Below are 12,070 nucleotides of genomic sequence, written 5' to 3'. Positions count from 1 at the left end.
TAGGGTTACATAGCATTCTTGAAAGGCTGCAGTCCAATCAGGAAAAATCCTTCCATCATCACTTAAGGTTGACACCGGACCAGTCCAACACATATTATATGAGAGATAAAAACAATAGGGCAAGATGGCATTTATGTTACTAAATATATCATCAACATCTCCATCTGAACTAGCCTCTCTTTTTAAAATTAATAAATACCTTTAATCATACAGAAAACACCCTTTTTCAAAGTTTTCTTTATATGCCCATTGCCAAAATCATCACTTGGAAAAAAAACTGGAAAATCCCTGTCCAAAATGTTTGTCACAGCACACAGAGAAAAACTATGTGCAAACCGAGTCTGACCATCCAGAAGTCTCTGTCTCCTTGTCCTGCCTACACACCAGATACATGGAATTTGTTTCCCTTCCAGAGCCTGGTTTTCTGTAGTTACTTTGAGTTTCTTTTAACACCATTCCTTAAAGGGAAGTAGAGATAATGATAAAATGTATTAATCCTGGATAACAGCTCTCTAGTTACCAACAGAGAATAAGGAATTGGAAACAGGACAGTTTCTATTTTCCCAGCTAACTGCTGCTGGAACCTCTTCAAAAATGCCTTTCCATGATATCCATATTGTCATGCCTTGAGATTTTGAGACTTACCAGTATAATCTAGCATTGAACGTACCCATCAAATTAGCAATGTGATTTCCTTCTTTGGACATAACAGCAAGCATGTTGAGTCAGATCAAAAGGTTTGCCTACCCCAGTATCCTGCCCCTGAGAGTGGTCAACAGCAGATATCCAGGGAAAGATGTAAGATCATGGCAAGCATACAGTGGCACTGCCCAGAATTCATTCCCAGGATTCAAGGTTCTGTAGCTCAGGGCTTACTTATATCAATACAACTAATCCACCCCAAGAGATTTTGGCACCTAAATATTCGAGAGTTAAGTGTAAATCACAGATTCGTACTGCTAGTTGTCATTTGAGTTCTTGGTACAATCAGCTACAATGAGCCTGTGTTGCTCCTGGATATACAAAGTATTCCTACAATCATGACCAAATGTGCTGCAGTGAGCCACCACCAATACTAAGTGGCATTAACAAGTAGGTACAATGTACCAGCGGAAGATGTGAATGCAGTAGTTCTGTTGGATGTCCCCAAAGTGTATAGCCCGGTAGAAAAAAACTGCAATGTTACTTGATACATCAAATAGTCTTCCCCCCCCCCCCAAAAAAAAAAAAAAAAAAAAGGAAAAACTGAGCATTGGGCAAGTTTATTATTTCTGAGAGAATAACTAACAATACCAAATAGCAGGGCACCCCAGTCTAATCTGGCATGTAGAGATGTCAAAGTTTTCCTGAGTTTCCTCAGTGTGTGTGGAGGAAGATGGGGCAACAGGGAGATAGGCAGCTGTTGAAGGTAAGAAAGGTACTTGTTGTTCTGTGTTCTGGGTTTAAAAGCTTCATTGTCCCTCACTAGCTAATGTCTGCAGAAAAGCACACCCAGTTATTGTTAACCAGCACCCATGTCAAGGTTAAAAACAAGTTGTTTCAGGATTTGGCTGGGGGCGGGGTGGGATGTTGGGCTTCCTCTAAAGCTGTGCAGCAGGGATTGGTATAATAGTCTCCATCCCATTTCCAATTCCTCAACCCACAGGGTTCAACACAGATGAATAACTTGAACTATTCAGACGTGGCCTACTCCTTGGTCAAAAGGAGCAGGCTAGTCTCATCTAAAAATATATTCTCTTCAACCCATACTGAGAAGAGAGATATTTATAGATACTTGGAGTTGTGTGTAAGCAAAAGCAGATGAAGCCTCAGGTTCTACTGAAGACAGATTGCAAGCTTAGCTGAAGTAAAACAGATTGCATATGGACTAGCTGCGTTTTCTTAGACACCAAAAAAGAGGAGCAAGGGGGCAGTAGCAACCAGCTGTTGTGACATAGGCCAAGCACACAAAGCAAGAATAGTTAGAGCTCTTGTCAGCCTGGCAGACCAGATCTGTACATCTTATCCAATCATTCTTTACCAACTTTCCATCTGGAATAACATTATGTTATGGGCTCCAAAGCGTATCTCAGATTTGAGATTTTAATGGCTAATTCAAAAATCAACTAAAATTTCAGTACTGGGCTGACTAGGCATGTGGAATATGTTCATCATAGTGAATATGAACAGATCAGAACAGCCATTCTCTTTTTCAAATACAGTTTGATTTTGGTTAGCTGTAGACCTTGTGATCTGGTACCGTGGCAGCACCCTAGGTTCCAGTAATTATCAATACTTTTGGAACTATTTCTACCATATTGACTTGTTTCATGGCTCACGTTGCCATGATGAAAGACAGTAAATGGGTCAGAGCCATGTATTAACCTCACCCAGTGGTAGGGGTCCTGACCAGACTTTCCAAATACAATTCCCTGAGCACTCATGGTAAGGACTACTTTCTTCTGAAGCCACCAGAGACACTCATGATGACACCTGAACAACTGTCTTCTGAAAGCATTGCTCTTCCCAAAAGTGTTGGCAAGAATTTTACTTAGGATGATGAATAAATAGAGAGGTAGCCAGTCTGAAGACATGGGGGCAGTCTGCTATCTCTACTTCATCCAAACACCATTTCAGTCTTTCACTGAACTTTCTGAGGCTTTCAGCAGTCTGAAATTAAGTAGGCTTTCCTCCAGACCAACCCTTCTGCTCCTCAGCTGGCACAAATCCTTCTACCCAACCAAAGTGCCTTCCAGTTCTTCAGAAAGAAAGGTTTTCTTTAATCAGGAAGTCTGTAGCTGGTGAGACATCTGGAGACTTTAGTACTGTCCAAAGCAGATGGACAACAGATGGGAACAGTGGGAGTAAAGGCTCTCTTAGACTCACTTTTGTTCTCCGCTAGAGCAACTGTTAGTTTGGTTAAGGAAGAACTCACATTTACATTTTACTTTGTGCCTGGTCTTTTTCCTCAGGATAGTCTAAAAGGGGACTGCAGGCATCAGCAGAAACCACAGTGAGGTTGTAGCTAAGTGAAAGAACAGGAACTACTTCCTATCACAGAGCTAATACCACTAAAGGAATATTTTGTACCTCCTTCCCCACCCAGAAAGCAGAGGTGCAAAGGCATATGAAAGAGTAGCATGAGATGAGTCATGTCCCCATAATGGCATTGTGCAGGACTTCACCTCTCCACACACTGCAAGATGATCAGGAGGCAGACAATGATACTCACCTGCTTACAGGAGGAGGGGTTAGTTAGCAGGTCCTATGCAGGCAGCAGCCGCAAATAACGAAGAAGGAAACATGCCAAAATTAGTCACAGAGAAAGATATCAAATGTAACAAGGCAGCTGAATTTAGACACTCACTGTTTTCTAAAAGAATAAAATGCTTAGCAAGTAATACTGGCCCAGATGGTTCGAAGGTATTTCAGCATGTATTTGCATATTTTAAATCATCAGAAGTTGGGGAAACTGAGAGTTCTAGTTTTTCTCTGAAAAGAATAAATTCAGTCTCCAAAGCATAAATCTCTTAGGTCTTGAAATATTAACCAGGATAATGCTTAAATACCTTTACAAATCTAGTCTGGAGCCTTACTGAAAGAACTGCTGAGGTTAAAACTTGAGGGTCAGTTCTCCTCTCCTGATGCACAGGTTCAGTTTGCCATTACTAGTAACAACTTGTTTCAATGGCATGTTATACCTGTTAACAACTTCTAGACAAGTATTTTGAAAACACTCTGTAACCGCCAAAGAAGCCTTACAGCACTACTGGGTGACAGACACCAACTATTTCACAACATGTTCCACATCCCAGGAAAACACCAGATACACTGAATCAAAAGGTCAGTATTACACAGTAAGATAGGCGCAAGGTTAAAAGACAAGTTTAAGAACTCTTGGTCCAGCATTTGTCCAGTGTACAGATTTTTCTTTCCCTCATAGCCACCAAAAACGATACATGGGGCTTGAGAGAGGAGAAGAGACCCTTTGTCATAAAAAAAAAGAAGAATAAAGAAAAGCTGTTTAACGTAAATGAAACTGGAAAAAATATGAAGATCATGTTAATAACAGCAAAGAAAGAAATGTCTTATCTGTACTCATTCAACATTTCAGATGCACAAGAGCAGGGCTTTGCATTGACATTTTTCTTTACAGACATTTGGATGAAGTTTAAAAGTCACAAACCGAGGGTAAATACATACTTGGCCAGAGTGGAGTATTTCCAAAAACAAAAGAGGAGAAAAGACTAAGTGTGAATCAACTGGAAAATTTCTTATATGATTTTGATTCAAAAGAAATTTTGGTGGCCTGGTCTTTAAAAAAATTGATGAGGACTTTTTGACTGGAATCCAGTTCACACTGGAGTAAGTATGGATGAAAAAGAAAACTGTCACATAAAGTTATAGCAATGGAATTTTTAAAGGGGAAAAAATGCCAACAAAACCCTCAATGAAAGCTGGAAGGGCAGAAATGTGTCTAAATACACAAAACTACGAGTAGCTTACATAAGTGATACTCTAGTGTCTGGAGCCACTGTCATAAAGTGCATTGAATGAGGATGGAAGAGAACCGTTCTGAGACCCATGAAGGTCACTCCAAGAGGATGGCTCCATTCCAGTGGGCAGGGGTAAGGGTCAGGTTAGTTTATGGTTGAACAGGCCAGGCTGCTTTGCAGTGGTTGGTAACACAGTCATAAATATTATGATTCTAACTGAGAGTAGGCAGAACAGGACAGCTTTGGCTTTGGATTTTGGGGCCCAAAGTAAGCAAGGCTTTTCAAAGTAATTTCTAGTGAGGCAGTTGCAGTATTTGCACCCGAAACACTGGAATGGCATCTTGATGCTGCAATGGCTACTCATGTGCACAGGTGACAGTCTGGCTACTTGCAAGACGAATGGGAACTAACCACCGTAGCTAAACTGTTGGCATAGGGTGTAAATCCAGTCTTGTAACAGCACTGAAGTTCCATGTGCCTTTCTTCCCCTCAGTGAACTATGTTCTGCTTCAGGGAATGGGATTCACAAAAAGAGGGACCCACTGAAACAGCAACCGCTATTCGCAGGAGCAGAACGAGAAATGAAATCTCATCATGCAACAGGTAACATCACATTCTTCACATTTCAAGTTGGGATGCTTATCTAGGTGGCTGTGAGCTAGTAAATCAGAGCAGTTATTCATTATGTTTAGATAGAAAAATAAGAGAGAGAACAGATGGAAAAGTCCAAAGACAAAGAGATTGGTTGTTAATTTTAAGGTACTGAGTAAGTTAATCATAATGACAATAAAGTAATCATCATCACTGCAAAGCTTAACCATAAAGGCTGCTTATGGCAATCACATATCTCTCTCTCTTCCTAAAGTGATCCAATCCTGCAGAGTACAGAAGATTGGATTTCTTCAAACATATTCCAAAAGCAAAGGAAAGCTGGGGAAGTTCAGGGAGTGCAAGTACAATTCCTCTCTTGCTAAATCTCATTCAGCTGAGATAGACAGAATGAAGGCGACTTGCTTTCAAAGAAAAAGGAGGGGGAAAAAAGACATTCTAATAAATGGCTGCTTTTAAAGTACATTGTTTGTGTTATAATCTGTAGTTCAGACAGTTTCTGTCACCTAGCCAGTTGGGTCAGTTGGCCGTTTAAGAAAAAATAGACAACGTGAAAGACACCTTGCTTTGTACTCAGGCAACTACAGACTTTTTCTCTGGATGAATGGGAGAAATAGAAGACGGATATCAAGCATGAACATAAAGCTCAGGAGCTTTTGGAAGTCAGTGGCTGCTGAGATCAAATACAGCATTACTTGTTAGGAGCTGTAGTCTCTCAGAGCTGCCCATTAGTATGAATTATGTTGATAAGAGAAGGCTATACTCTGCCCTATATGTCCTCCCCACTTCTTTTGGTCTTGTGATTTTTTTTTTGACAAGTGGCAGAGCAGCAAATGATGCAGCTTGACTGCAGGTGGACAAGGGCCCAGATCACTGTCAGGTGTTCATTCCTCCTCCAGAAATTCAAGGAAGACAAGGCGTGGAAGAGTTCACCCCTACCTGGTGTCTCTGATATGCGGAGAACATCTTTTCAAAATCTTCCAGATCCAGCACCTTGAATGCCTTCAAATCATCAATCTCATTCCAGATAGTGCCATGGATCCTCTCCTGAAAGAAAAGGTCATATTTTAATGAGATAGCAAAAGCTTTTAGCTAAGAACATCCAATCCCATTTGGACAGATCATTCTCTCCTGCTCACTGGCCATATTCCTATGCACTGCTACTGTCATTTTAGAGAGTGTGCTTTGTTTCAGGAGTCAAAGGAGAAAAAACAAGTGGTGTGTTTTTTGGGGTCTTTTACACATACTGAGTATTTTGTATTTTTCATCACAGCAAGCCTCTGATGAAAGGGCACATTCCAAGACTAGTAGACCACATCTCAAGCAATATCCATGATCCTACAGTATGTTTCCTTTCAAGAGTGGCCATCTAACACGGTGATTGTGGTCATGCTGAAAGAAGTGTTACCATCATGAGGAAAAAGCTTAGGAAGGGCACTGATGCATGACAAACCCCAGACACATCTTCCCTCTGCAAATTTTGCCAGGTTCTGTTGTAAACCCCAAAGGGTATGTGGTTTTCATTCTGCCTGCCTGTGAAAGTAGTTTAAGATTTTATTTTATTTTACTTTTAAGGCTCCGAGTCTTTGAAGTCTAATTGTTTCCTATTACGTGATCTCCTCTGTCTACATGAGTTCTTTGTTGACTCAGATAGAGACAAACTATACCCAGAACTCTGGATCTCCACACTAGCTGGAAATGTTCACAACTCATGTGATACATTATGCTGAATGCCAGGGAATCCTAGCTGTCTGGTGGATCATTAGCATGGACGGAGCCAGGCACAGACTCCTCCAACTTTGCTGTCCACCAGCCCTGGACCAAATAAGGTCTTGTAGTACATAAATCAGCTAATCAGCAGTCATCCTAAACTAGAAGGCCTTGGGGTGATCTTCTGACTTTCTCGGGACTTTCTGGGAAGCAAAACATCCTTGCTGGCAAAGAGGACATGAAGATTGAACTACCTTCTCATTCCTACTGACTGTTAAGGTGCATGTTGTCTGTGACAAGCTTTGGGCAATTACCCATTCAGAAAAGGAAAAATTGCTTTTCACACCTGACAACACTGTCTTTCAGTTCATTTAGTTAATGAAGTGTGCATTTATTGTACTTCATTTACTGGGAAAATAAGGAAGGTGTTGATTAAAAGAAAAACAAAACAGACAGAAGGGATTGAAAAGAGACCTAAGCAAATCCCAGGAGAAGAGCCAGCTGAACACTGATGCAGCGAAAGCCAGGAACAGCAAGCAATAGCAATGAAACCCTCACACAGGCTCAAGCTCTGAAGTACCTGACTTGTACCTACACAGCAAAGTGCATTAACACTTCATTATCAGAACTAATTAGGAACAGGCTCTACTTCCCATTCACAGTCATCAAAGGAATGAGGGAAAATGTGCGAAGCCACAAGGCTCAAGGAGCAAGGAAAAACACCTGATGGGAGGATGAAATGAGGGGGAAATAAAAGTGTGAAGTGATCTGGAGGAAATTCCTGGCAGGGCAGACACTGTGGAGGAAAACCAAGACCTTCCCTCCAGAGGCAGCCTGTGAGTGCCTGAGGGCAAGGAGGGGTGTCTGTAGTGCTATTTACAGTGAAAGCATATACTAGATGGAAGCAGCAACCATCCCTGAACAGGCTCACTAATATCATTGTATCATTCCTTGCAATCAGTGTGGCTCTTCTTTCCATAGTAGGAAAAACATCGTGACCTTGTTACTGTCACATGACAAACAAGTTTGGGAGGCTCATCTCAGCCAAAGGAATAGGAGACAAAGTTAATTTTAATTTTATCCTAACCCTGGATTCTACTGCCAATCTAAGCCAGAAGCATCCAGGCAGAGCGTTCATTCTCATTTAATTTCTAGGATGGCTTTATAAATCTTGAATTATAAATCCTGAGGGATGTATTTGAACAGCAGAGCAATTCTCCAAGTTCCTCACTGTTTCAGATTGTTCCATCACTGAAATGGAAGAATATTTCTTGATAGGAGCCAGTGGACATGACTTTGGTAGCAGTCCTTAGAATCGCCATCGGGATAGAGTCCTGAGGATGCCAAAAAGCTATATGATGAGTTTGGCAGAAGGCTGGATGTTACTCAAGAGACAGCTACTCCTGGGAGTCTTGCCCATCTACCTGTCTGGCTGCAAAACTCTCACAGGAGGTGAAGTTTCCCCACAGATGGCAAGAACAGTGAAAATGCGCTACAGAACAGACTAGTCTGAATGAATTGCAGAGGTGCCAGAACAGGCAATTCTGAGACTCACAAGGACATTGCAGAGAGTAGTTCTCGTCCATACTTTCCCAGAAAAACAAGCCAAGGAAGTGAAAGTGATTCTTATTTCAATTCAGATTCATTTTAAGACCTAGGTTGGATCTGGGCCTGTACAGGATGGTTTGTATGCTAATTGTAGCAGAAAGACAATTCCAAAGCAGTGCCCGTCTCAATGATGTGCACAAACAGAACTTTGACCCAAGCAACCCAATTTAAGTGCTTAAAAAAAACAACCGGGCTAATCCTGTCAAAGAGAAAACGAGGCAGGCAGAGGTATAAACAACCTTTGTTACACAAAACACTTGCAATAGGGCTCTCCCTCCTATTTCTACCCTAAAGCTCTGCCCTTGAAAACTTTCATGTTGCTGCCAGATAATTTCCTACACTGAGCTCTTGCTACTCAGTTATGGATTAACTGGCTGATAGTTCCTTGTCATCAGCCAGAGAGACTGAGCGTTTTAAGAGAAACAGACTGCATAATGTGGTTGCTATGATAAATGATTCCCTCAGCACCATAAAAAATATTTATGGTCCCTAAATAACAATTTAAAAACAGAGTAAATTCTTTATTTCTTCTTTCCTTTTTTCTCTCTTTTTAAAAAATAAAAGAAAACAAAGAGACAGAGGTCACTTAATATGTAATATGCTTTTCTCCCCATATTTTTTAATTTATTCTTGTGCTCATTCATTCATTTATTCTACAAGTCTTCCAATATCTGTGGTTCCTCTGTTTTGCAGTGTCTTGTCCCCCTCTGAGAAGCAAATCCTATGAACTTTATTTCCCAGCACCTTCTAGCAAAATGGTAGTACATACTAGGTAAGGAAACATCTTACTATCCAAACAAATATTGAGAAGCATTTGCTCCATCAGGCTGAGGTTTTGGTATGTTATATTTAACGATTTGCTTGCTGTAGCTGCTACAGTTATGTGATTCCACCTTTGTATTGAAGCCAAATTTGCCGAGAGACCTACCAAGATTAGAGAATGACAATGTTTCATGGAGCTACAAATCATATCAAGCTATCCTTTGCTACATCTAACAGACGATTTTATTTACCCTGAAAGATAAATAGTGATACTCTGCAAGTCACCAAAGTCCCTCATGCCTCAATAACCTCACAGCATGAGTGAAAACTTAACAGTACTTTGGGAAAGCCTTTCATTTGTCCTGCAGGTCCAGAGAAAGCATAGGAACTATGAGTGTCCTGCGAATACAGGAGCAGGCAAACCTGGAACTTAAAATTTTAATTAATAATTCCATTATGAATCTGAAAAACGGATGCGAACAGACTGCATTTTTCAAATTTCTCTCTTGATACCAGATTCTTTCCTCAGTGTAAGAAAAATCCACTTTGAGCAAAAATTGTATTTCTGGCATGTTTGTTAATTGAGACAGATGTTTTATCTCACTGTAGGACTAGGCACCACCAAGGCTATTATGAGTAGCTTCACACTGAGATTTTGTAGAAGTCTTTCCATTAATTCTGAATTTCTGGCAGCAGTCCTGCATCATTTTTTGCCATGATACTCAGGCTGCTTTTAGGAAGAAAGTTCCAGAAATCAGAATCATCAATAACATTACAGAAACATTTTTTTTAAAATAGCATCAAAATGAACATTTTCTTTTTATGTGATTGGTTTTTTGGGGGTTTGGTGGTGGACTTTTTGTTTGTTTGTTTTTAAAACCTCTGTAGTATGTAGAACAAGTACCTTTCTTCTGATATGGTTTCACCCAGGTCTATTTAGGGCTGGCTAAGGAAAGCCCCTTTCAAATCATGGACTAGAGTCATTATCAGTCTGACTCTTACTGGGAAGCTGCTCTCCAGCCATGAGATAACAAGCAGTGCAGTTGAAGGTTGACTTGATTTACTCTGATAACTTCAAATCGATATATTTATATTTACTTTATATTTATATTTACTGAAGAGGTAGTTATACTCAGCCATACTTGTGTGCTTGAAACCAGTCCATCATTTGGATTAACCATAAATGTCTGGTCCCTGTTTGACCTTGAGTGTTGTGTAAAATTCAGAGTGGGAGAGAAAACTCCATTTGCTGCCCAGAAACAAAGGAAGGAATCTTTCCAGGACATTACAGTGGTTACACTGCAATATCTTTTTCTTAAAAAACAGAGATCCTTGGCACCAGCACTACTATAGTGCTGTATGAATGGAATTCACAGACGATGCTACAGTGTTGTATGAATGGAGCTGTGGTGTGGAAGAGCATAACCAGAACTAAGCCCATCCATGCATCTAAATGGCTTTGCCACCGATCATAAGCTCACATCAAAGCTAGTACAAAATCTTTAATTCTCAATGGAAATTAGCGGCTTGTTGGAGTTTCCTTATTAGAAGCACAAATACTTTCCAGCCAAACCTTTTTTCACGGTGCCCATGGGAACTGTGGACAATCTGTTATTGTCAACTGTCTAAAGTATGAATATTCTGATCATTCTCCTAACACCCAACAGCTCAGTCCTTTCCTTCCAAAGACAATATCAGCATTGGGAAAAAAGGTGTCATATGAATTGCCCTGGAGAACAGCCTTGATTCTACTACTGAGAAAGTGTATTGCAGACAAATCCCTCTTGTCCAGCACCATCCACACTCCTTTTGGGCTCTGTTGGCTTTCTCTCATTCCTTTGAGGCAGGCTGCATGGACAGAAAGGGGTTTGCTCTCATGTGGGTTGCCTCAGTCCTGGCAACATCTTCATGCTTAAGAAAGCTTAGGAGAGAGACTCTGTACTAACTGCTTTGAGAAAGACGGTCTAAACAGTATGCAGAGATACCTAAGAGCTGAATAAGATATTTTACCTGGCTGCAGCCCTGAGTTTGAGTACAAGTCTATTTCCAACACTGTGTCACCACACCTGGCTGTGTTGCATGGTGCAGACATGCCCGTGCTCTTTGCTAACTAGACCGGTCTTTTCAAAAAGAAAAAACATATATTCATGGTGTCAGATGTTTTTTTTGTCAAAATGATTTTGTGGGGAAAACTTGTCTTCATGTGAACTGGAAGTTAAACACTACCACAAACCACAATAATACTATGCACACTTCCCGGCCTCAGTTTCCCATGCTCAGAAACTGAAGATACGCTGCTCCCAGCCGGTGTGCTTGTTGTGAGTCTTCATTCATCTGTGTATGGCTACTTTGACAGTTCAGGACAACACCACAGAAGTGTCGCAATGGACAAAAGGCAAGATGATGAGGCCATTCGAACTACCTGTGACTTTGCATTCAGAGGGTTCATATCCATGTGAACAGAGAGAAAGCATGTGGTACTGAGGCAGGGAATCTAGAATAACTGATGAAGATGGCCAAAACGTATTGCCTCTTCCAGCAGTCAGTGGAATTAAATTATTCTGTAACAAAGTGCACCCCAAATAACAAGGCAAGCCACCTGTGTCTGCACTACAACCTCTGTAGTTTTGCCAAGACCTTACTAGGTCAAAACACTAATACTGGCAAACACCCCAAAATGAAGCCCTGACCCTCTTATGCCCCTTTTCCCAACTATTCTGCCTTCCTCAAAACAGCATCTTTTACCCACCTCACCACCCAGGTCTTCAATTTTATTAGCACAGCTGCCTTCACTCCTAACCAGAGGGCAGGATAAGCCTACAGTTACTGTACACTAAGCAGAAACACCTGTGACTCTCTCTTTTTCATATACATTCATATATATACATATATTAGTTATTATTTCT

General features: G+C 40.8%; 1 protein-coding gene across 4 annotated transcripts in view; it reads right to left on the bottom strand.

The window, feature by feature from the left end:
- DAAM2 (dishevelled associated activator of morphogenesis 2) overlaps nucleotides 1-12,070 on the bottom strand; it is a 214,309-nt gene that overhangs the window by 36,366 nt on the left and 165,873 nt on the right. For 3 of the 4 annotated variants that reach the window (XM_064446028.1, XM_064446025.1, XM_064446026.1), the window contains 2 exons: nucleotides 6,024-6,131; nucleotides 3,212-3,244 (listed from right to left, as the gene is read on the bottom strand). In XM_064446028.1, the coding sequence (XP_064302098.1) occupies nucleotides 3,212-3,244; nucleotides 6,024-6,131 (141 nt within the window). The remainder of the gene's footprint in view (nucleotides 1-3,211; nucleotides 3,245-6,023; nucleotides 6,132-12,070) is intronic. The other variant, XM_064446027.1, reaches the window with a different exon arrangement.

This window comes from Phalacrocorax carbo, chromosome 3 (assembly GCF_963921805.1).
Source record: "Phalacrocorax carbo chromosome 3, bPhaCar2.1, whole genome shotgun sequence".
Classification (NCBI taxonomy): domain Eukaryota; kingdom Metazoa; phylum Chordata; class Aves; order Suliformes; family Phalacrocoracidae; genus Phalacrocorax; species Phalacrocorax carbo.
The sequence above is the reverse complement of the archived record's forward strand: the minus strand, read 5'-3'. Positions and strand labels throughout refer to the sequence as shown.